Here is a 27,303-nt window from a genome sequence, read left to right as displayed (position 1 = left end):
CGCATGCAGTTAGTGCAAAATCACCAAGAAGAAGAATCACACAGAAAAAGCATACTTTACTTAGCTGTCACAGACCAGCAAGGGGAAAGCAGTTAAATTTATATCACCATCATATCCAAATCCTTCTATTCTTCTTCCTTATTTCAGATTTTTCACAAACTTTCACAGCAATAAACTGAAGCAGACTATAATTGCTAGGGATCAGCCATGAATATGAGTATTTCCTCAGTCACTGTGAAACACACAGATAAACCCAAGCCTTCCTCAACTGCCTGGTTTTTTTCCCCCGTAGAGTACCAGATGCTTGCCAAAAGGAAACACGGGAAAATGGAGTTGAATAAGAAGCATAAACCAAAACACAAAGAATTTTAATTTCTGTTATAGAACCTTCAAATTAGCCCATCGTTTTTCACACCAATAGCCCAGGACCAAGCCCTGCAGCCCTCACTACCAAGTGGCTTCCCTGGATGGAACGAAGGACTGCAGACCTGGAATTTCGTTTTCTACAATGAAGAGGCAATAATAAATCTGAAACTATATATTTAGGTATATCATCTCAGAGGGGAAATATTTTTTCAATGTACAGCTAAAATGCAATGTTTTGAGTTATGTTATGCCCCAGAAAAAAAAAAAAAAAAAAGCACACAAATTCCACTGAAATCACAACCAAAGCGCAACACAGGGGGAGCCAAGAAGGCACTTGGGCCCTATGACAGCAAGTTGCTTTAGCAAATGCTAATAATGCAAGGTCTACAAAGGCATGACACAGTTCACTTGGACCAACAAGCACTCAGCATTTTACACTTCATAAGTAGATATTTCCCTTCTGGATGGTTAAAATACAGTGAAATTATAATTCAGCATCTGTTGCAAGAAGGATAAATGCTGAAAACAATCTGTATAATCTGTATACTTAGTAGCCACTATGCAGCCAAAGCAGAAGTGTTAGCTCTATCTGCTCTGATAAAAATAATGATTACATCTGATAAATTCTAACAAGTAGATCTGCGCATCTAAATTACCTCATTTCAAAATATTATCCAATATTATGTCAAATTTACCGTGAGTGCAATAGACTGAAGCTTCTAATTAAGACAATCATTTTTTTGCTATTGACTTCACTCAGGAGAGCCTGCAAGCCTTTGTCTAAATTACCTGTATATGGGCAAGACTGTTTGAAAGTAAAAAAAAAAAAAAAGATCTTGGTTTAATGGAATTATGGTACTTCCCTATTTACTATTAAAAAAGATTATTTTGTAACATCTTGATAATGTCATCCAGTACACACTTGCTCCATGGTTTTGTACAGTTTAATGAAAGAAAACAAAAAGAAATCTTGAACATTGACATTTCAGCTGTTCACAAAAAGGCTGAATAAAAATTTTTCTTTACCATACCGCCATCATAAACATATGCATCCTGGTTTACCAAGGTGAGTTCTTTTCTCCTTTCTACAGCACACTACTGCAGCACACCAAACTAAGAATTTACATTAGCAAACACCACACTTCAAACACTACGTTAGTACAGTTATGGGGGTCGGCACCTACCCCCTTATCCTCATCCTCCACATCCTCATGCTGTTCATTTGCGCATGCTTCTGTTGAACTCACCAACCGTAAGGTCTTCAAAAAATCTCGCTCTCTTGGCTAATGAATATAACAGACAGGAGACAGGACAGCAAAAACACAAGACAGACCACAAATGAAAAGAAGAGCATGAAAAGAAGAACATAATGAAGAGAACAAATACCAAGCAAGGGAAGTAATGCTCACAAAGAAAGGAAATGACACCTGAGGAGTGTGTTAGACAATTTCAGGGACATTTTATCCTTGCTATTTGTAAGTTACTCCCTTTAATGCAAAGGGATATTAAGCATCCAATACTTGTTAAAAGAAAAATTGTAAAGAAAAGGGAAGAGCAAAAAAAAATAGCGCGTTACCCTGTTAAGAAAGGAAGTCTCACTGACCACAAAAATGAAGAGAACAGATTGCATTCCCCCAGAGAATTCACAGTGGAATATTTTACCAACAGAGATACAACTTGTGTCTTTGGTATCAAGTCACAGATTGTGAAAAATATCATAGAAACCTCCAGCAGTAGATACGTAAAGAGTGAACAAAGCAAATGTATATATAACAAACTGGAACCACTGCATTCTGAACCAAGCTTACCAAGGTGTCTCCAGAAAGGACTTCTAAAAGTGAGATCAAGTTATGTCCATCTCTTAGGTCTTCATATAGGTCATTCACATGCTTTCGAACCTGCACAGATAAATGCAAAAATTAAATATAAAATTCCCATTTACACCTGAGAATCCACACTCTTATTAACATGTATCTTTTAATATACAGATAAACCTCAGATATAGCTCAGCATGGCTTTTCAAATTTATTCACTTTCATGACGAATTTACACACCCAAATTAATTGTAACAGTCAAAATGCACATCTATGTCTGCACTCACATAGTTCCATCACATTTTATGTCTTTTTATTGAAAAGAAAAATAGTATGTAGCTAAAGGTAATGAATGCATATAGCAACAAACAAATCAGTCTCTGACAGTTTAAACAATACCAGATATTTTGACCTAAATAATGACCAGTAACAGACAACACTAGCTAGATTCCATGAATTGTGAGAAAATACATGACATATATATTATTGTCAGCAAGCATGTTCACTGGAGTCAGGCCAAAAGTTAATGCACTGTCTACCCCTAAACTTGATTATGAATCAAAGCATGGCCTCCAGCAATTAACATGTTTTGTCACCTCAGATTTCCCAGTACTTAGTGAGTTTTTCCAATGGCCCACACATCCACCTTATACAGCATACCAAAGAAATATGACATTAGGTTGATCTAGTGGAGCCAAGGTCATGCACAGCACTTCCCACCAGCCATGCCGGTGACAGAGATTAAGGCTCCCTACAGCTCAGCAACTCCATCACCAGCAGTCACCAACCCAACCGATCCCCTCCTGTGGTGCCCCCGAATAGACGGCCAGCCTTTGCTAGCTGACCTCATTCAGCTCAATCGGGTTGAGAAGGGTGGATAACCAGGAGACCCTGCGAAGCCAACCACGAGTGGGGGAGCAGATGTAATGAGAAGAGAGACAGCTGAAAGCCCTAACGTTCGCTGACAGGCACAACAAAGCTGGGAGATTTCTGTCCACAGGCAAACTTCTTGCTTCTTAGCGTTAGCTTAAATATAACTTCATCTGAAATTTCTTTAACAATTTCAGCCAGCTACTCTTTAAACACGAAACAAAGGACTTCATTTCTCAGAAGCAGAGATTTTTGACATTGCCAACCAAGGCAGAGGTTGAGGTTCCAACTACAATTTAATGTCGATTCCCTGGTATTCCCATTGAGGCATCACATCAGAAACTTCCTAAGCTTACAGAGGATAAAATACAACATCAGAAAAAGTTATCACCTCTGCTAGAGATGAACTGTACTTTCAATATGAGATCTAATGGGACACTCCTCTGACTAACAGCATTTCTGTGTGTATGATGAGGACAGCAGGAATTGACCCAGATCTTTGACTTTCTACAGCAGCTCTGTTAACCTGACTTTTGGGGGAATTTCTAGATCCAACCTGTTGAATAAATAACTGTCTCCATACTGGTGATTAGCTTCAAAAATGCTTTTCAGTTCAACTTTTAAACATGAAATTACCCTGCAATCTGTTTTCACGACTATCATCTTAATTGAGAATATCAGAGTTTATAATGCTTGTGCTTAAGACTAGCCAGAATAAGTCATATAAAAGACTGTTTCATAAGGAATTACAACTGATAATATTTTCCAAAACATTTATATAGACTGCATTTGCAGTCAAGTTACATACCATACTCTTACACATATATATAGCTTTACACACACACATACACAAAATAATATAATTTTCATTTTAGTTGAGATTTTTTAAAAAAATAAATCCTGTAAGCAATTCATTTAAATAAATTACCGAGAGAAATATTCTCTGGTAATACTAAAGTACTGTTAAATTGAACAAAGAAACAGAACAGATGTTTTCCTATTACATCTGTGGTGGAAAGAAAGAAAAGGGAAACTGTGTAGGTATTAAAATCTCTGATAGAGATTTGATTATGCTCCATGCTTAAAAGATAAAAAGCACAGGGGTCTTTCATTTTTAACCCAAAACAACTGTGACTGTTTATTTTTCTGTTCAAAGAACTATGCCAATCTGAGTGCTAAACTCTTTCTGACAAAAGCAGGCTTTTTTTTTTTTTTTTTTTTTTTTTTTTTACAATAAAACCCTGTGAGGTGGTTCTCCTCTCCTCCCTCCCCCCCAGCCAGGACATGCAACTCTCCCCTGAGGAGAGCAGAATCCCAAACCAGAGCAGATCCATAGTGCAGCCTGGTGGCCAGAGGCATAGGAGGACATCAGGTTAAGGACAGAGGAAGGGGGTGTACATCTAAGACACTGCAGCAGCACAGCTGAAGAACTATCTGTGCAGTATCAAGTCAATGCCCACACTCTTTTTAACATAGAACTCATGGGAGTTGCTCAACATACAGGTATCTTGAATTGTGGGATAAGAAAATACTACCATTTCTAATCTGTCTGCTTTTATTTTCCATTAGATGTAGGGTAATTTCACTATCCTGCTGGTCTTCCTCTCATAACGCACATTTGTTGACTGTTCCTTATACTCTGAGGTTTCCAAAGTATTACAGAGACAATGACCTTCCCCAACTTATCTTTCTAGAAATCACAGATGCTTCAGAGATTAACTCATACTGTGTATGAAGAAAGTGGTATAGAGCTGTCAAAACAGGAAAACCAGCAGGACACCTTAGATATCTGTCTTAGGTCTGCCATTGGCTGACAATTACTGTGAGGATGTGTTATTTATGGCATACTATGTTGGTATGCTGGTAGAGGAAAACATAGTAAGGAATTTCTTCCAATACTCTGAGCAGCAGAGGTACACCTAAAAAGATGTGTTTGGGCAACTGATGTGCACTAAGAATATCCACTCAAAGCAGCAGATCACTTTTTTTTTAAAGGAGCATCTTGTACTTCTCAAGAGATCCTACTCTGCCACTTGAGGAAAAGCTTGCAAAATCATCTCTCTAACTATGACTTGAGCAAGTCTTGTCTCTTGACATATAATGAACTCTTAGATCTTTAAACTCACAAGAAACAAATATTACTATTTCATTGCCATTTTGCTGCTACATTCAGCCTCTTTCTGAATGCATAGTACCACAAGTACTAGCTGCAGATGGGAGTCCCTGGATAAATCTGTGGGATCTGCTGAGCCCCAGAGCATTTCATAACAGTTCTTGTGGTGCTTTAATAAAATCACAGAATTGTCAGCCCTACATTTTGCAAGATCCACGTGCAAAGTAGGTGACACGCTGCCTTGGGCAACTTTTTGCAATATACCCACATGAATGTGGTAGATTTTATCATTTTGGCATGAAAAGATATTCTTTAAGAAAGATGTGGTAGATACTGAGGGGCTGAGAGGCATCTGACAAAACTTAAACAAGAGAGGCAAAATGGCTTCATCAGTCAAAATGAAACAGGGAGAATTTAAGGCACTGTTTCAGAAGTGGTTCATCTTCTGATCTTCATCTTCTGGCATGTGTGCTATGAAGTTTGTGGTAAGGAAAGCTTCATCCCCCTTGATATGAGCATGAGATATTTTCATCTCAAACTTTCCCAGTAAGCTTAAGGTTTGCAGTCTAGTACCTTGGGGAACTTGAACTACCAGCAGTGAAAAAACATATTTTAAAACCGTAGCGGTCACGGAGCTTCAATCTTGCCCCTGGACCCCAACAAGTGAGGTGCTTGACAAATGAAGATTGTGAAGATGGCTGCCACCTCTGAAAGCTAGCAATCTAATACCTCGCGTAATTTGCGCAGCTTTATCATACTGTTCAGCTGACACACCTGGTTGTCCTTACAATCAAGTTGCTATTGGTTCCAACCTCCTGTACCACTCTGCTTCTGCAGTTACAGACCCTGGACCACCAGCCTTGGCTTCCTCCTCCGTGGGCTGGCATCACAGCAAATGTCACCACTGCTTTCACTCTGCCTGGTTCTCGTTTCCCCCGACAGAGAATGAAGGCATGATTCAGCTGCCTGGGCACACACCTATAAGGGATGGTTTATGTTTATGTTTAGGAGGTATGCCGCTTGGCCTTCACCTGCTTCTCCAGAATGACTAAGGTTTGCTGGCAAGACTCTCACAGATGTCTGTCCTGAATACCCTTGCACATCTCAAACAACCCTAGATGTCCCTGCTTAGGGAACTGAATCTGCACATGGTGATCTCTGTTTCTGTCATTGGTCACGGCAAAGAGCAAGCCATCTTCCACAGCAAGCCTGTTTCTCACAATTTTTCTTTATATCAGTAGTGGTGTGCTGATACCGGAACAAAATCTATAGTTTTACATAATAAAACCACAGGCTGCTTGTGCTTGTATGGGTAAAAGGGTAAGGACTATCCCTTCTGCAAGCAAAACCGACTTGGTCTTGAAAAGGATGGACGGACACAAGGCGCACAGGCTGGAGTACAGCAGGGAAGTTGTACTCTCTAACACTGCCACACCTCTACTTTTTAGTGGGGCCTGTTGCGATAGGACAAGGGATAATAGTTTTAAACCAAAATATAGTAGATTTAGACTAGATATAAGGAAGACATTTTTTACAATGAGGGTGGTGAAACACTGGAACAGGTCACCCAGGGAGGTGGTAGATACCCCATCCCTGGAAATAGTCAAGGCCAGGTTGGACAGGGCTGTGAGCAACATGTCCCTGTTCATCGCAGGTGGGTTGGACTAGGTGACCTTTAAAGGTCCCTTCCAACCCAAACTATTCTATGATTCTATGATGATTCTATGAAAACACAGACTAATCACACCCTTTTTCTTTATTCAGAAGGAAATGTGGCAGGAAAATAGGGTTGTAGCCCTTTCTGTGTATAGTGGGTGCACACCCAGAGTAAGTGTATGCATTCGTGTTAGCGTACAGTGTGTTCCAGACCAGCAACTAAAATGCAAGGGACCACATTCTCAACAGAAGTAGTGTAGGAAGGAGCAGAAACACACATTAATGTGCTGCAAAATCTAGAGTCGAGTCAAAAGAGGCAAGAGGGAGTATATAATCAAATCAGGCAGGAATAACTAGAAGTCACTCCCATGTACCAGAGGGCATCATGAACTCCCTGAGGGAAGTGTGGCAAATGCCACAGCCCTGGCAAGCTGCACGTCTTGGAAACAAGGCAGGGTTTTGTCCTCACACACTTGTAAAATTATCCATTTTTACAGGGTAAGGAAAGCAGACTATTATAATCAAGTGTCTTTCTTAAAACTTCAGGATTCTCCTTATCTATATCATAATTAAACTGAACTGTTAGTTATGAGAACGTGCCATATTAGACCTTTTCATAAACTTTACAGAAAAGTCAGAATTAGAATCAAATCTGAATCACGTTTATTTTAAAAAACTGAAGTTTAGCTGACAAGCCTTTATAAAATCAGTGTCATCCCCAGGTGTTGTCAAGAATTATAATATATTACAGATCCAACAGAGGCTTTTCAGACCATATAGCATGGGAAAATTTTTTCAAGTGTTGCTATTCTCGCTTCTGGAAGAAAAGTTAATTAAATGCCCAAGCACAGACATAAAGCATTACTGCTTTTCCAAAGGAAAATGAGATAAGGCTCAAAAGTTAGAACTGTAAGGGGTGTGTTTGGGAAAAAAGGGTCAGGCCTTAATTACCACTGAGGTCACTGATACGTCCAAATGACAGCTGGCACAAGGCCACCATGAGTTTCACAATAAACTTCAAATTTATTCTTTAAGAATCTGATTCAATGCCCATAGAAAAAAAGATCCCTTAAGACACTCATTCACTTCAGCTACAGTAAAACGCTTTTCTTCCAGATAATAGACACAGATAGTTAAGAGTTCCTGTAATTATACTGTTCCATAGAAAATGCCATCAGCACTGAAAAACTGCTGTGGCCACTGTATGAGATCCTGACATCCCGATGAGTTTCCCTAATGTTTCAGCTTCTTAAAAACTTACTTATGCTTGTTTTTAAAGGACAAATTGTATTAAAAACACTGCTCATGAGGAAACAGTTTTCTGTAAGTTTTGAAAATTTGTACGTTTTAGTCCTTTCACTTTTGAAAATTAAGGAATCATAGTGGCAGTTCTATCTGCATGGTAACAAATAAACCTATGCCATGAGTAAAGAATAAAGAATAAAAAAACCTCACGTGAAAAGTTGTGTTTATGTACATAAATAAAGGTTTACTATGCCAACACATGCAGCATGTTTTATGAGAAACACTCTAAAATTCTGAACAGGTTGTAACAAGATCGATGCAGCATGTAATTTTCAAAATATCAGATTTGTCAAAATACTCCCACGTGACTGATCTGTCAAGCAAGGCTGCTGCTTCAAACATCTTCATGACTATTCATTTTTCTTTACAGACTTCTTAGATTTCCTCCCCATAAAGCACAAGAGTGGCTCAACATGCTGCAGGGCCACTCCACCTCGGGTAATTTCCATCCCAACAGGACGCTCGGTGCAGCGAGGCGCTGAGCTGTTGTCCATGGCCAACCTGATGTCACACCATGAGACGAGGAAGCCAAAGTGGCTGCATGCAGCAGATTGACAACCTCCTCCTGAGTGTCTCATGTTCTTTAATCTCCTTACTTTAAGCCAAAAATGTATTTATGGGAAAAAAAAAAAAAAACACCAAACTACAAATACACACCCTGGTCACCATCCTTGTTTTGCACTGAATCCTATAATAAACTTCACCCATCCTGTTCAAAATAAACAGGCACACAAGTTCTGGAAGAATTTAATCACTGGCTAACCCTGCAACAGTGACCTCCAGGCATGGCTTTCCCCAGGGGAGAGGCGCGGAGCGCAGGCAGCACAAGCACTGGGCTGCAGATGGTGCTGATCCCCCGCCTCGGCGCAGGCACACACGCTCCAGGGCTGGACACCCATCGCCCAGGACATGCCAATTTGCTCCCCTTGGCCCAACAGCACAGGGCCCGCAGCCAGGACTGGTGGCAAAGTGGCACAAGGGGAAAAACTTGTGCCTGGTCTCTTCTTGTGAGTCTGTTCACTTGCAAGAAGAGTCTGGTGAATCCAGGTTTAGGTCCCGTCATCTGAAACTCACTTTCAATTCTTTTCTTTTGCTCACCAGTCTAATAATCCACTCCACAGGAAACATTTCTTGCAATTCACTTAAAATAAACTGTTCTTTGTTTCATACTGAGGAGTAATTTTCTAGCTGTTTGACTTTGGATATTAATTTTCCCAAATAGCAGTCATAGCTAATGCTACTCCATTTCATAAAGTCCCTTTATCATTTCAAATACTTTTCCTAAGTCATCTTTAAGCAAGTCTCCCAAACAAAATGAGTTCAACACCCCTGATCTTTACAACAGATGTTTCCTAACTGAAGATTCAACCTTGGCTGCATCCTTCACTTTCTCATCTGGCCAACGCTCTACACTCTATTAGCATGAGAACTTTGTGATTTAAACACATTTCATGTGTTCCATTCAGCTAAAACCCCGTCCTTGTATCTAAGCTTGGATCAGTCACAAATTATGTATTTTTTTTTTTGTATTAACCTTCACATCTCTTCCAGACAACTCAATCATCCAATTAAACTATTGGTTTGCATACTCTATTTTGCATTTTGTCACCAGCTTTCAATTGCTTCATATGTCTCTGGATAAAATAAACTAACTTTATAAAAAAAGAGATACTTGTATGGATTTAAGATAAATACACTGTTGCTCAAGTTAAAAAAAAAAATTAAAATAAAAATAAAAAACCCCAAGCTATTGCTAAATCTTGTCCTTGCATTTCTCTTCTATATTCCTATGCTTGATTTCATGAAATGCATTCCAATATTATCCTAATCCCCCATCAGCAAGTATGCAACCAGGTGCATAATCTTCCATGCATATAAAACAGTAGAATATAAACATGCACATCCATGAGTCCCTTTCTGCATTTCTGTAGTTGTGTGATATCTGAAACACTGTTATTGTTCGGAACAAGCTTTAGCAAATGTTTTAAATGTAAAAATCCTTCTTGTCCGCTTCCTACAGTAAAAATAAATTTTGTCTCCATCTCAGTTCACACATCTCAAATCTTTTTGAAGTAATGGGCTAAAAGGTTCTCTTCAACCAACACTGGTCCAGCTAATCAGAATACCTCCACGGGTCCTATTCCACTTATTCATCATCATTATTACAGCACTACTCTCCCTGATTTTAACATTTGCACAGTCTTGGATGGCTGCTAGTAACTTTACATATTAGGATCAGCTAATCTACCTGAGTGGAGCCCATCCTGCGCAGATACACCAACTCAGCAGAAAGGGGCATCTACTAACACAAAATGGACATCTACTCTGTCATTGCTACAATTTAAAGTCCTAAAATATTAATTTAAGTTACAGAAATATCCAGCCAGTTTTAGTATCTATTTCACCAAAGTAGCCATTCTACAGACAGCCCTCAGTGAGCACGGGTTCCAGATGCCACATGTATCATGCGAGGTCCCATGTGACTCCACACATGCTCCCAGCCCGTTAACATTTCTTTCACCAGTTGTGATTTTAGTGCACATCCATCTCTCTCCCATGTTTTGCACCTCAGTAACCTTTTATGATATTTCCTCAATACAGTACTCTTCATTCACGTGCTTTTGTGTATAAGACTATAAAAAGATATTTATAAATCTTAGCCTAAAAAACCTACATTCTAAAACCCTATCTACATCTAGCACATTTTCTAGCTGTTAGGAGGGAGTGCCTCAGCCCATAATACTGATGATAATTGAAGTGTGACTATCAATCTGCTTAAAGCCTGACTTGTGACATTTATCCCATCTCCATTTTAAAATATTTTACTTACAAAGGCATAAATACAGATTAACGAAAAATACAATAAAAACATCACTAAGTTTCACTTTACAGGGCAGTCCATTGAAAGAGGGCATTCTCACTGGAACTGTAGGATTGATGCAGACTGAAATCACTAATTTAATGAAAACACAGACTTTAGTAAATAATTTGGCACTGATCGGCTCTAAGACTCAAAGCTGAATATTATTTTGCCAGACAAGGTCTGGGCCTTACAAAGATGTCACAGAATAATACAACCGTAAGGCTAAAAAGGACTGAACAGATCACCTCATCTGACCCAGTGCAGTAGAGCAGACTGACATGCCAGAGATGCTCCTCTAATTTATTCTTGAAAATTCAAATGAAGGAAATTCTCCAGTGTAATACATATACTTCAGTGTTTTATTATGCTTACTTGCTTTTGGGGAGGGGGATTTTTCTTGCTAATCTTCAAACTAAATATTTTGCAAACTAAGCTGAATTTTTTGTTTTCCCCTGCTTAGGGTCTGAGCTCAGAAAACACTTGTTCACCAGCCTCTGCATGTCATCACGTCTCCCTTCAGTCTTCCCTATTTCAGACTAAACAAACTCAGTAATCACAGTCTGTCCTTGATATTCCAAGAAAGCTTCTTATCTTCTTACTGCTTTATTACAGAGGGCTGCAAAGCTCTTGTCATTGCAAAGATCAGGAGTTGCGCGGCCAGGCGGAGTTTCACAACCACGTGCCTGCAAGCACACTCGTGCGTCTACGAAAAGGCAGAATCCTGAGCTGCCTCCTTGTCTCCTAAGCACTGTGCTGGCCCACATGCAGGGTGAGGAGCTCATCTGTAGTTCCTGGGGCTCCCTGAGCACCAACCAACGCAGCCCAGTGCAGGCGATGGGCCTCGGTAAGAACCGTGGCAGGGTGAGTGCCACGCTTGTTGCTGACAACATGACAGAAGGGCCGAGCCAAGGACGGTACAGCCGCAGCGTCAGACAAGCAGGGGTTATCACCCCAGGGATGAAGTGACAGAGCTCGAATCCTCGCTTCAGGATGTGGCACAGGAAGGGCAGCAGGTGCTCGGATGCCGTGGCTCGGTGGAAGGGAGATGAGTCCTTGCCCGTGCATGTGGCCTCCCAGAGCCAGGTGAAGCTGCTGCAGCACCTGATGGCAGCCACGGCGGCAGCAGCAGCAGCAGCCGGTGGCAGTGGCTCTTCCCAGCGCCAGTTCTACCTGCAGATGTTGCTGACGGCAATATCCGAGCAAACTATATCATTCAAATTTTGTGACAGTAATCTGCTAATGAGACAACATGGGGTTGCATGACAAAAAAAACGTAGGTACACCATCTATACTGCTTCCCCTTTGTCTGCCCACTTTCAAAGACCAGTTGTTCCATGGCCTTCCCAGGGAGGGAAATCACCCTGTGAGGTCTATAACTCACTGTTCTTTTCTTCTGCTTAGGAGAGAGGTATTATGCTTACTATAACTGCAGACTCCTAGGAGTCCCTTGTTCTCTCCGTATTCTTAAATAGAATGATAAAATGTTATAAATCACTTGTCAGTTCCTAACTACTGCATGAATAAAGCTGTGCAACCAGAAGGCACATAATTTATCTGAATATTTTTCAATCTGATCTTTCCTTACCTGAATTTCACCCTCATCTTATTAAAGCATGTTCTGTCAAGTCAGTATTTTGTAGACTGAGGAGGCCAGAGTAATTCAGACTTTTCAACATCATTCAATACTATTTCTCATTTTTTTCCCTGGTAATGCATCCATACTTCTCCTTTCTTCTTCATATTCTGACATAATTACAGTATCTTTCTCCTGTGGACTTTTATGTCACACTGTACCTCCTTCTGGACCTTTTACTAGTCCGGTTTTACCCCACCATGCTTTACTAACTCCTTTATACAAATCTTTAGTCTGCTGCCCTTACTTCCACTTCTTGGATGGCTCCTTTGTATTCCACAAAATCTTTTAAAAGCAGCAGTACGATGCCTCCTGTCTGTCCTGCCCGTTTGCAGCCTGCCTTTGTGCCTCCAACACAAACGCCTTCAATGCCTGCCAGATCTCCTGCATTCTTCCCTCTCCTGGATTACTTCCCCAAGAGACCCTACCTATTGCTTCCCCAGTTCTGCTGCTTAGAAGTTCATTGTCCTTTTTTTACTTCTCACTTTACTCTTTTCTTTGAAAGGTGAGCCTGAGATTTTGCAATCACTTGCTGTTAAGTTACCTTCCCTTTTTAAATTTTGAAGCAGTTGCTCCCAATCATTCTAGACCTAACTAGCAGTTTTGCTTGTGCCTTTCTGAACCTGACAGGCTGAAGGTCTCCCTGGCTGGCACTTCTCCCACAAGACACATGTCCATGCCGGAGGCAGCCACCCCAACTCCTGCAGCAGGCAGGGAAAACAGCAGCAGTGAACCTGATGCGGTTTTCACACCTGCTTGGGGGGGAGCTGAGCTGTGCCAGAGAAATGCTTCTTTCCTGCACGGGCGACAGAGGGCACCTTTGTAGGTGTTCAAAGGCAGACCTCCACATCTGCTCTTCCTATCAGCTATGAGGATAAATGATTTTCCCCACTGTTAAAGAGTTCTGTCCTTCTGATGCTAGTTAGCAACCAAAAATCTACTATCAACCTCCTTGTTCCAGTTCAGCACCTCAAACCGACAGCAACCACAGTCACCATCTGTCCCATCTTATCTTTGGCCAGAGACACACCATGGTGTTGCAGTTACACAGTGCCACCACTTCTCTCCACCCTTCACGCTTCCAACTTACCCTCTCCTTTACAGCCCTGTACTATGTGTCACCCATATACCTCATCAGGGATGAACTGTTTAAAGTATGCAAATGTAATGACAAAAAAATCTGGCTTTCACAGTTTAAATCTACAAGGATACACTAACTCAGACCACAGGCAATACACTTTCACTGCTCTGGTGAGGCCCCACCAGGAGCACTGTGCCCAGCTCTGGAGCCCTCAGCACAGGAAGGACATGGACCTGCTGGAGTGGGTCCAGAGGAGGGTGATGAAGATGATCAGGGAGGAGGAGCACCTCTTCTATGAAGACAGGGGTTGTTCAGCCTGGAGAAGAGAAGGCTCCAGGAAGACCTTACAGTGGCCTTCCAGTACTTAAAGGGGGCTACAGGTAAGATGGTGACACACTTTTTAGTAGGGCTTGTTGTGATAGGACCAGTAGTGGTTTTAAATGAAAAGAGGGTAGATTTAGACTAGATATAAGGAAGACATTTTTTACAATGAGGGTGGTGAAACACTGGAACAGGTCACCCAGGGAGGTGGTAGATGCTCCATCCCTGGAAACATTCAAGGCCAGGTTGGACAAGGCTCTGAGCAACCTGATCTAGTTGAAGATGTCCCTGCTCACTGCAGGGGGGTTGGACCAGATGACCTTTAAAGGTCCCTTCCAACCCAAACTGTTCTATGATTCTGTGACTCCAAAGCAGGTAAAATATAAGTTTAGCAGACATAACATTATTCTGATTGAAGTCAAGGTACTGCATTTCAGAAGGTAGATGAGAATTTTAAACATTATGTTACTACCTTTAAATTTGCTTGTTCAAAGCACCATAAATGCCTTCAGCAGACAACACCATTCTTTACAGGACAAATGTGTTTATTCTGATACCTTCTTAGGTGCCCATGTAGTCACACATCTACATTACCTCAGGCAATGGCTTTCCAAAGTATATGAAACAGTGCTGTAGAATAAAATATTTTGATGTTTGTGACTGAATGTTAGGGATTGCTTACTGTCCTGAGTCCACATCTTGGGACAATTACTACTCCCACTGGTCCCGTGGGAGGAAGATCAAGCTGGAGTATTTCTAAACTGATATAGAAATTATTATTAAATGTGGATACATCAAAAGTATATAGACAAAATATAATTCCATGCATAATTTAACAATTAATTAAAAAGCCAACACTTTATTGTAAATGGCAGAATTTTATCTCTTGTGATCTCTAAGGAATAAATAATACTAAATTAAATCTATGCTGAGAGCTAATTGCAAACAATGAACCCACAAAAAGAGAACGAATTAATATATTAATATAGTAGTCTACCACAGAAAACATATTGATTCCAGTGGTTCTATTTCATCATACAGTGATCTCATGTTAGACTTACTTCTCCTTATACTCATTCTTTCATATATGAGCACCTATATAAAACAATTTTTAAAACCTCAAATGCCACAACAAAAAGGATCATAAAAACATACACTCAACTGGTTCAGTAGTGCTGCATGCCATAAAAATATCGATGCACTCAAGCTATCATATATTTCATGCATATTTAATTTTCTCTTTTCAATTATTCTCTTTCCTGCTCCCAATTAGTCATGAAGTCTGCATGCATTAAGAGGATCAAATAAACTTGAAATCTGTGGCACAGTTTTTATTGACTTGGATTTATTTATTTATTTGCTTGCAGAGAGATTTTGTGGTGAGGTTTATCATTAGCCTCTAAAACTTTGTATAAATTTCCTCCTCTTTTTCAGCTTTAACTTCTGGTATTCTGTCACCACACTTCCTCACCATCTCCTGGTTACCTTCCTCCCTCGTCTAAACTTTGATTAAACATCAAAAACATCCTCAGTCTACTTCCTGATCTGCTTTGCCAACAGCTACAAATAATACTAAGGAGATGAAGGATGCTCTGCAGTTTACCTCCAAGTGTAAGATTCTGGAAAAATTTGTGTGCAATATAGCATGAGTAAACTATAATTGTGCATATTTCCAGGGATAACAACAAAATCAAATACTTCTTTACCAGTAAATGATGACCTTCTTCAAGAGTTATTTTCCTATAATTTTCAGGAGGAGCATGTCTCAAAGAAAAAACACTTCAAGACCTTTTAAAATAGTCCTAAGCACACAACAGCAAAATTTTTAGGAGAAAAACTGTAATACTCTTCTGTCTACCAAGAAGACAATAGACCTTGCTGGACAATTGAAAAGCAAAATAGAGGAGGAAATAATGATACTTCAGCTGCACCCAATGCCTAAAGCAAGCTGTGTGCTGTGTTGGAAGTGGGGCTTTACAGGATTTGCTCCCAGCACAGTTTGTAGCTGCTGTCAGAATTAACCAGGAGGAATACATAGAAGACTCATTTAGATGCACCAGCACAGCAAGCAATCTTTATCTTATTTTCCTTAACACAGGAAAAGAAACCCAAAACACACTTTTTCCAATTATGTTTCAAAAATGAAAGGTGTTAAATTGAGACTTTTTTTAAAAACAGTCACTACCATTAGACTAACACTAGGTGCCTCATCCCTTAAAATAAATATAAACGTAGAGCTAAAAAGCGTTCATTTCTACAATAAAAGGAGGTAGGGAATTTTAAATAACAGATTAACTGCATGGCTAAAAAGAAAATACTGCAGAGTAATGCTATCTAAAATGATAACCACTAGTGTTAGTGAAGTGCCAACTTTCAGCAAGGGAATGACTTCACTCTATCAGGATGGTTCCTCTGCCATTAAGCACATACCTGAACATTTCACAAAGCAATCGACCTAAGTGGCCATTTACAAACTGTGTGCTGCCTCAAGGACGAACAGGAATCAATAAGTCCAGGTTTCTATTCTGAATTATTCATTCAGTCTTTGCACAACAAAAAGCTGCTTTCTCTCTCTCTAATGCACTACCGGTGCAACACAGCACAGGATTTTGAACTTGGACTTTTAAAACAGTAGTTTTAAAAGCATTTTGTCCAGCTACTTATGAAAACCTTCTTGTTCATAAGCCCTTTAAAACTGACTCTTGGAGCAAATAATGACTGTGCAGGGATGCTGCCCATTGCTCCCGCTGCCAGCAGTTTTCTCCCAGGGTCCAGCCAGTTGAGGGTCTCAAGCCAAGCTGCACGGTGGGGGGCACCCTGCTGGTGCCATGGGCAGGACAGACCTCCCCTCTCCAGGGAGATACTCAGGCATCCCGAGTCCAGCAGTGCTGCTAAAAGTTCAGTTAGGACTCGCTACAACTTTTTCTTCCATGAAAAAGGAAGGAAAATTACCCTTGGAAGGAAAACACCTCGGTGTTCACACTTCCCCATTAGAGCACTGGCCTACCCACCCTCCAGGTACCTTGTCTTTAGTCCCATTTTCTGTACATCATAATTTCTGATAAAAAAACCCCACTCTAAGTACTTCAAAAAATCCTGTTTAGTCTCTCAAGAGTAAGATCTGGCACTATAAAAACATTTTTCAAAGGTTTGAGAAAGGAAGTGAACGACAAGGATTTGTGTGCTTTTACTCCTTTTTCATTAACAACTTTTTTATTTTCCCACTTTTATCTCATTCTCCCTCTCTATTTCACACTTCTTATTCTTTCTTTAGGTTTTGGGGCCTGAAATTCAAAGGAATGTCAGGACGAATTTCCGGGCTTTAGTGAAAGTTGGATTACTCTTTGTGTGCTTAAGGACCATGCAAACCCTACACAAGCATGAAACCCCTTTCTTCCACAAGTTTACCTGTCCTTGTTATGTCAGGGGTTACTTACTCCTGTGGTGAGTACTAAAATTTAACTAACATCCTGTTTTGACAGTAGCAAAGTGAAACACTTGCTGGAAGCAGAGGCAGGTTTAGAAAAGGTAAGAGAGGAGATCTCTACCCCACTGCCACGCTACACCGGCGTGTTGTTTCTCCCTGGAAGCTCATACCACAGCAGCAGGCGAGTCTAAAGTCCACTATCTCACCTCTCCAGCCCGTATGTCAACAAGAAGTGAAAGATAACATTTAAACTGGAGTCCTACCATCAGACATTAAACAGTAGACTTTGCAAGTGCAGTGCTCTAATCAGTCCTTGGAAAATCTATTATCAATTCAAAAGAAAAACTTCAGCATTTAAAAAATGTAGCGACAGTCCACTTGATCTTAGACTGTGGAACTCAAAGATAATATAAACAGTTGCATTTTGCAAATAACATATTAAGTACCTGTCCCAAAGTATGTATCTCAGGATCATTTGCAGGACATATTTCAGCAATGACTATGTTTCTAGTTTAGCAAAGTACACAAATACAGGCTTAACTAGTCAGCTGAACTGACAAGACGCTAATCTTATAAAATGAATGGTATATACTGTGCACTTACATGCTTTGAATCCAATGCAACTAAAGATGGGCAATGGAGAACAGAAGTGCAAATATTTCTCAGCCATCTTGTTGTTTGTGGTTACTCAGTGATTCACATAAATACAGATTTAATGAGAAGAATGACAGTAGGCTTCCATGCCATCCCCCAATGAATGATGGTAACCTGTAAAAGCATCGTGCTGCTGACCTAGAAAAAACTCTTTTGAATGTACTGCTATAAAGGGGTAAAAGTCCGGAACTTTCCCAAGGACTGCAGAAGAATAGGAAATTAATTACAGTGAGCCAGGAAAGAATGAAGCAATCGGGGAAAAAGTAAAAAGAGAAAAGAATTAAAAAAAAAAAAAAAAAAAAAAAAAAAAAAAACAGGAAAAACAAAGAAAAGAAAACAAAAAAATAAATGGGACAGAGAAAACAAACAGAGGAAAGAGAAAGGAAAAAACATAAATAGGATAAAAAAAAAAAAAAAAGAATGAAAAATACAATCCATCCCCATGCCCATAGTGGGGTCCTGTCCACACACATGGTCTGGTGTTTTCCATGATCTGTCATCATTTCCATCATCACCTTCATCCTTTCCACTTCTCATTGAACCCTACACATTAACAGATAAAGCACACTGACCTCACTTTTCAGTCAGTGGAGCAAAAGCACTTCTAGGACACAATTCATCTCCCCCTAAGTTAGATGCCTTAGGGGCCAACATCAAGAAGGGCATGTTCTCTCTGCTAAGTACAAGAGAAGTCTGAGTAACTAGCTCAGCTAAAGCTATTGAGAAGCCTGAAACAAGCTGATTCCTGCCTTTTTTTGTCTTCAACAAGCTATTGGCAGTGAACAGGCAAATTCGAGTTGCATGTATTTTATATTAAATCCAAGGTAGCCGAAAACTAGGACTCAAATTCAACTTAATGCACAGACCAGGACACATCTAGCAACTCTGCTAAAAATGCACTCATTTATGGTGCTACTTTTTTACATTCCCTCCATTATATAGCATTTTCTAAATACACCTTTGTGTCTTAAGAAAGACCATTTGAAGGATTGATTTTAATTTCCATACAAGTCACTGTTCTAGAAACAATGCTGTAAGAACAGAAATTTGACAACTGTATCACCAACTGCTTTCAAACTGAGTATTTCCAAAAGATAAAGTTGAATTGCTACATAAATTCCAAGTTAATGGTGAGCTGTAGTCAAAGTATATTTGTGTAAGTTATCAATCTTAACTTGAATTCTAAAGTGAACGATCAGAGATGAAAATCAAGGCCAGCAGTACACACACAGACACACACACTCATACATATATATATATATATATATACATACATATCTACCTCTACAATCACTCACACTGAGATCTATTTGAAGATGAAGGCCTAAGGCCATTCACCTTGGGAAGCAAGTCAAAAGGATTTAGTGTGAACTCTCTACTCTGATTTTGTTACAGGTTTAGAGCCTAAATCTTTTTTTAGCTACTCCCAAGAAGTTGACAGTATAGCAACAATGACAGTGCGTGTTTCAGAAGTGTGTAAAATAATGGTGTATAGAAATATAATTTTTAATACACTGCTCTTCTGTAAAAACAGGCATCATTTTTAAACTGTATTAAAGGATTGCTCTCCAAAAAGCTTCAGACAGGCTTTCCCACAGCCCACAGAAAATTAAAACTGCACCTTTAAAATGCATCTTTAATACATAAAAAGATTGGTAGTCTCTACAAACACAGCAACAATGACCCTCAGTTCAAAGAAATGCCTGATGGTTAAATTGCATTTTGCTGCCAGAGTACTGGCAATCTTCCTGTATGCTTTTTTCTTTAAATCTAATTTGTCTGAAGTAGTGGGCAATGGATACATTTCTTGCATTATAATATGAAGTAAAATCCAGAAAGGGAAGGGTACAGATCTGCAGTCTCTTGTCTTTTTAGTAAGTAGAAGACTTCTGCAATGACATGAGGCCACTCAGGTACTTCGGATTACAGTGAGGAGGCATCTGTGCAGAAGGGGTCTATGGAGCAGTTGTTTCTACAGAGCGTGATTTCTTTGGGTCTAGCAAATCCATAAAGGAAAAAAACCTATTGGTATGAACAGTATTAAAAGCTATTCTGCGACTCCAGATTCACCCTGTCTGCAGAAAGGTTGTGTGCTGCAAAGGTTGATGACAGGACCACTCATGATGACTCAATCACGGTGGGAAGGACCAAAAGACAACTCTGTAAGAGAGGTCTCTTATTAGAGACAAAATTGAGACCAACTTCACATTCAGGTCTTGTTAGCTTCCAATGTCATACCATTTCTAAGAGCTCCACAGGTCTCAAATTTTTAGAAGATGCAAAAACAGAACTCTGCATCTTCTAAAGGTTTGAGAAGCTAAAAAAAGAAAAAAAAGTTGATTTTAAACATCCTTGAAAAAATTTTGTTCTGCTTCAGTGTCCAATATTTCTCAAATAGCCACAAGAAGAGGAGAAATCATTAAGTTGCCCCCTAAAAAAACATGTATTTTTCTCTAAATATGAATACAAGCAGATCGTTGCAACAGTGTCTGAACATTATACTCATTAATTAAATCTCAACTCCGACAGTTTGCTGATATACTGCAAGGGGTAGGGGTGAGTGGAAGGGAAATCAAAGGAAGTTACGTTAAGTAATTCTATAATCTGTTTCTCCAGAAAAATATCTGGGCTAGACAGCGCTGAAACAGCAGATTAAATCCAGAACTGAAGGGCCATGCAGTGAAGGTGAGCTCATGGCTTTTAGTCCTCTGTTGACTAAAAGCTGTACATGTTGTTAAAATGATGTGCTCTGTCCCTGAGGCAAAGTTCAGTGCTATTCAACAGAAAGATATTGAAAACTGACTTTCATCCCTAGAAAACCTCTATTTCTAATCCATGAGCAGCATACTAATGCCACAGAATGATCTAAGGCTCCCCTTCTCAAGGTCATTTCCCTGTCCTAAACATGGTACTTAAAAAAAAATTTTTTTTTTTTTTTTTTTCATTTGCCTTAGCTGTGGTACTACGGCCATGACACTCTAATGACAGAAAAGAGTCAAGCTTTGTAGAAAGAAATCATGTGTCTTAAACTTTGATTCATTATAATTTCAAATTCAAGTATTCAAATAGATTGCCTTGGGATATCAGACAGCAACATTTCAACTCCCCCATGACTCCTCAAAGACAAAGTATATGCATAAATCTCACAATTTAACACCTTCCTTATATGTAACGCAGCTGCATCCTGAAATCAAACATTTAATAAAAGACACAAGCACTGCTGTAGCAATCAGTCATCCAGACATCACAGAATTATCAACTGACCTTCATGAGATGCTGATTTATCCATTTTGTGAAGGTCTTCTTTTGTACTTTGTCCCGCTCATCTGGAGGTAAAAAGGAAAGAAAAGGGTTTAACAGCTCTACAATTGATGGAGAATTTTTTTTTTTTTTAACTGAGAGCTTTATAAAATTAGCATTCTAATGAAGTTTAAAAACAGAATAGCTGCTAAAAAGCTCTGAAATATCCAATCAAAATAATATCACACAAATGTTTTTGCAGTACATCACAGAATGTCATGAGAAGTTTCCTGAGCAGAAGCTCCAGGTGAGTTCCTCCAGGATGACAGCCCTGCTTCCCAGGAGAAGCCAACTGTTCCCTAAAATGTACTTAAAAGATCAAGGCAAACTTTTAAGAGCTATAAATACTACTTATAGCCTCTGAAATCCAATTAATTATTAAAGTATTAGCAACAGAAAATCTCTTACTATATGAAATCTGGCATTTTTATTCACTGTTTTTCAACTGGAATATCACCCTTGTTCCAACATGCAAGGATGAGCTACAGCTTCAGTCTCTTTCTTTTAAGCCTCTATAAAATACACAGGGAGGACCAGTAATGCCAGTATGGGACTCAGCCACTACCAGCACCCTGGCATGGAAGTTAGCATCAATGATTGACCACAAAACATTGAGAAGAAACAATAAAAGCAATAGACTCAGGGTAAGGAAGCATCCCACTTATGGATGGCAAGTATATATATATGTATTCTACCGAGTCATTTTAGAGAAACACTAACCAGTACAGCTGCTACAGGGCCTGTTCACAGCCCCGGAGCAGGAGCTGTGGTGCATTAGGACCAGGACCATCTGTGCAAGCTTAAAATAGCATGATCCCTTAAGACCCTGTACAACAAAACTGCAGCTGTTTCATTGACTCAGGCTATTTGTAGTGTGGCTGAGAATAAGCAATCAGCTCAGGTAGCAAAACAACACCCCTTCTGCAGCTACTGCCATCACTAGAAGATTGAATCAGGTCCTGTATCTTACATTAAAAAAATACTGTTTTCAGATCGATCAAAGGTAACATAAGCAATAAAAAAAAACCCAAAATTCTCAGAAGGTCCGTAGTCATGGACTTTCAAGTTGCTGGTATGATACCGAGGACTTACAAAATGGCATGAGATCATACAAGAGTCCATCCTCAGCCAAACTGAGCACTGTATGCTGTTCCTAACAGTAGTGAGAAATGAGTATTCAGAAACAAATGCAAAAACAAGACAAGCAAAAGCCTGTGAAGCCCTTGTATACTCCTCCCTTATGTGACTCACATACCTTCTACATGCTTATACGTATCTTTGCATTTAAGAGTCATAGACACATTTTTTTTCTGCTTTTCAATCCTTTTTAATAAACACAACTATAACATCTGCAGCCACAGCTCACTGTGGCAATGAGTTCTTCAGGTAGTATGTGTGGTGTACGTGTACATTTGGCTCTGTACAGAATACCTACTGTTCCCTAAACACCTTTTCCATGCCACTCAAGACCTCCCAAGCTTCTGGCATATGCTTTTCCCCACTTTGCAGCTCCACACTCTCTTACTGTAGTTGAGGACCTAAAAAGGAGGAGTAAGAAACAAACTAAAGAGCAAAGCTGAACTACTGGAGGAAAAAAATCTGGCAGATTAAGAAAACCTGTTGCTATATATACATTTCCCTATAGCGTTCACCTAGCAAGACCGCATTTCTGACATCAGTTATTTACCCTAATAAGGTAGAAGCTCTGGCTTGGTAGATGTAGAGAACAGAAAAATCTCAGAAATAAAAGAAAAACAGAAATACTTTCAGTTGTAACTGTTTCATGATATGTAGCTGTTTTAAAAGCAACACAACTTTTCCCAACTGCAGAATTTAATATTACAGCCCACAAGTGTACAATGTATCTTTTTTCCCAAGGTAACCTCAGCTAGTTTTGAATAACTACCATAGAAGTTTACACTTTGAGAAGCGTTATTGTGAGGACAATAAAAACCCCAAAATTTTAAAAAATCCACTTCCTTGTATCTTGTTAGAACATGCAGTCACTATTAATTTCAACTCTATTTTCAACTAAAATGCAAACATACATAAAATAAGTGATGCTTACTACCCCCTATTCCTTTTATATATGCATATATTACACAAACACTCACAGAAAACTCTGTACCTGACATACACAGATGTGTACCAATGAGGAAAGCTGTCACCCATCACGTTGTGAAAAAACACCAGGACAGAAGAAAGGAAAAAAAAAAACAACTAACCAACAAAAAAAAAAAAAAAAAAAAAAACCAAAAAAAACAACAACAACCAACCAACTAGACAAAAACCCCACTACAACTGTGATTTTTAGTCAAAAAATCAAATGCTTCCAGAAGAGCAAATGCACACTAGAAGGAAAACATAGTGCAAAGGTATTAAGTGTGCTTGAGCTCAGAGCAGAACATATGAAACCAAACCCTCCCAGAGGCAGTAGAAAACAGGCAACTGACTACAAAAGAAACAAGTTGACTACAAAACAAACTAAGGAAAGAAACCCACTGAAAGCCTCTTGAGAGAAGCTTCCCCCCAGAGAGCTCTGCTCTCTCCCAAAGGCAGCCCTGCCGCCCTGCCAGCGCAGCGCCAGGCTGCGTTACTGACCCATGCAGCACATTACTTCCACCAGCTTTGTGCTCCGATCACTTTCATCTTCAGCAAACTGTTTCATTCTTCCCTTCAAAACTTCAGAGTTTCTTTTCAGGGAAAAAAAAGAGCCAAGGAGTGATCAGGGCTTCTCCTAGCTGACAAAGTAGCAACTCCCCCTTTTTTTTTTTTTTTGGTTTTTTTTTTTTAAAAAAAAAATAAAAAAAGGAGCAAACAGCCCATCTGCTGTCACAACAAGTAAAACTGAAAGCCCTCTGGACTTAACTCACAGTGAGAAGTAAATTAAGCATCTGTGTTCGTTCATTCTGAGCTTTTAGGTGCATTAATTCACATCTGAGTACAAATGTTGAGCTTTTCAAACCAGGAAGTCTATTTTTTTTCCTCTACCAGTAGTAAGTAGCAAAGAAAGAGCGTCACCATGAAACGAGCAGCAGCAGTGCTGTTTAAGCCAAGGTAATTTAAGAATGCAGGTGAGGCAAGACCTGCAAAATGAAAACACATCTTCCTAGATCATCGGATCTGTAGATGGTCACAATAAACCTTCTATGGTGAATTAAACTTGAGCTTCTCTGCCTTTACCTGTTAATGCAGGTATTATTCTGATATATTAGACATACAAACTGGAAGTCTCTAATGCTTTATGCCTGGAAAGCACCTCAACAAAATGTCTCCAGTCAATAGAATGACACCTACTTTATGAACCTACACTACAACACAGCAGCATCTAAAGAGGCTCCAGATTAGAAAATTTGGACTTAAAAAACAGTTGCCTCAACTAAGGTATCTCATTGTGCTTTCTTGTCATTCCTCAATCCCAAGGACAAATTCAGGGGCCAGATCCTTCTAACACCGATGCCCCTTTTCACGAATCCCTATTGCTTGCATGGATCACAGTGTCTGCAAATTAGAACAGTTTCTCTAAGAAGACAGGTTTACTACCAGAATTAACACCAAAAGAAACAGGTAGCGTTGATGCCTTTTCAGTGCTGTCCTGGGGAGAATCATGGAATCATTTAGGTTGGAAACAACCTTTAAGATCACCAAGTCCAACCCAGTACTACCAAGTCTACCACTAAACCATGTCCTTAAGCGCCACATCCTCACATCTTTTAAATACCTCCAGGGATGGTGACTCCACCACTTCCCTGGGCAGCCTTTTCCAATGTTTGATAACCCTTCGAGTAAAGAAACTTCCTAATATCCAATCTGAACCTCCCCTGGTGCAACTTGAGGCCGTTTCCACTCATCCTATCACTTGCTACTTGTGAAAAGAGACCACCACCCACCTTGCTAGAACTTCTTTTTAGGTAGCTGTAGAGACAGGTAAGGTCTCCCCTGAGCCTCCTTTTCTCCAAGCTAATCAACCCCAGTTCCCTCAGCCACTCTCCATAAAACTCGTGCTCTAGACCCTTCACCAGCTTCGTCTCCCTTCTTTGGACACACTACAAGAAAGACATTGAGGTGCTGCAGCAAAGGGCCCAGAGCTGAACACAGTATTCAAGGTGCAGCCTCACCAGAACAAAGTACAGGGGACAGTCACCTCCCTAGTCCTGCTGGCCACACTATTTCTGCTACAAGCCAAGATGCTGTTGGCCTTCTCAGCTACCTGGGCACACTGCTGGCTCATATCCAGCCAGCTGTCGACCAGCAGCCCCAGGTCCTTTTCTGCTGGGCAGCTTTCCAGCCACTCTTCCCCAGGCCTGTGTCATTGCGTGGGGTTGTGATGACCCAAGTACAGAGGCTGCTGAGTGGTCCTCTCTGCCTGAAGACAACCTGAAATCATCTCTGAGCAACGACTTGAGATGTCACCAGCTTGAATGAGCAGAACAATGCACCTGTCACCACAATGACATGAGAAAAGGCAAAAAGTACACAGGAGTACAAAACCCTCATTTTCTAGATGAGCTGCAAATTTCTGCACTTTTTTCTTCATTCTAATGATGCAAATGTCAGTTTGGAGTTCCTCCACATAGTGACAGACTTACCAAAAAAAAAAAAAAAAAAAAAGAAAATCTTTTCTTAGGCAGCTTTTTGTATTGCTAAATTATGTTTGCTTCTCTACTGATATTTGTCTGCCTACATGAATGGTCAAATAGGCAGCAGGTTTTTCTACATTTGTGCAGGTATTTACAAAAGCCCTCATAGGCATTATTACTTACTCATGTATAAACGCACTATTTTTTCTGTATATATTGTTGCTATTTACAATACTTATTTATATTAAACTCAAAAAAGCTATGTTAGAAGAACATTATTAGGGTTGCAAAGTGAAGCACATGAAGTAGAGCTAAAACAGGAATTAAAACTGGCTGTGAAACCTTAATACAACCTTCTTATTTTTTACGAGACTACTGTCTACTGCATAGAAGGGGTGTTACTCATTTAAGGAATAGTTATTCAATAATGTATTTCATGTTCTTGTTGAATACAGAACACCAAACCTATTCATTCATCATTTTTCAAGCTCTGAAGAGAAAACTAATTTCACAATAGGTTTTGCTCTGCTATTCCTAACATTCCTTCTGCAAACTGGACCCTGGTATCTCAAATCTCACACTCAGAAAATAGAGCATAATTACTGCATGATATCTTGGGAAAACATTTGTTTTATAACACCCTCCTAGAATCACAAAGCTATATAAGAAATAGGGGACAAATCCAATTCTCCAGTCAGTGCTGAAATGCCTTATCTAGGAGACCTTGCTCTCTGTTCCTGCAAACTTCACCTTAACTTCTCACAGGCCTTCCATGTCTGTATCAATTATTCATTCTCATTCATTAATTAGGAACCAGGGGACCTACAACCAACCTATGACAATCTGAAACAGTCTCTAGGAAGGTAAAACCTCAGTTCAAACAAGTCTCGTTTGGAAATCATTGTGGTTTGAACCCAGCCAGCAGCCAAACACCATGCAGCTGCTTGCTCACCCTCCCACACCCCAGGAATGGGGAAGAGAATTGGAAGGTTGGAGGAAGACTTGTAGGTCGAGATAAAACCAGTTTAATAACTGAAATAGAATAAAACAGTAACAATAATAGAAAATACAAATGGGTAATGCACAATGCAATTGCTGACCACCAGCCAACAGATGCCCAGCCCGTTCCTGGCTAGCGATCCCAAAATACCAAGATCCCGCAATTGCAATCTTAGAAACAAGAGAGAGGCCTCTCCTTTCTGGCCAACCCTCCTTTACATACTGAGCATGACATTACATGATATGGAATATTTCACTGGCCAATTTGGGTCTAGTGCTCTGGCCATGCTCCCTCCCCACTTGTACACCTGTGCATGGGCA

General features: G+C 39.9%; 1 protein-coding gene across 1 annotated transcript in view; it reads right to left on the bottom strand.

Annotated features, from left to right (window-relative positions):
• Positions 1 to 27,303, bottom strand: part of DST (dystonin) — a 308,093-nt gene that overhangs the window by 186,707 nt on the left and 94,083 nt on the right. The window contains 2 exon segments of the mRNA XM_042803120.1: positions 2,175 to 2,264; positions 21,368 to 21,429. Coding sequence (XP_042659054.1) covers positions 2,175 to 2,264; positions 21,368 to 21,429 — 152 coding nt within the window.

This window comes from Tyto alba, unplaced genomic scaffold (genome assembly GCF_018691265.1).
Source record: "Tyto alba isolate M040663 unplaced genomic scaffold, T.alba_DEE_v4.0 Super-Scaffold_40, whole genome shotgun sequence".
Taxonomy (NCBI): Eukaryota; Metazoa; Chordata; class Aves; order Strigiformes; family Tytonidae; genus Tyto; species Tyto alba.
This window is presented reverse-complemented; position numbering and strand designations above follow the sequence as displayed.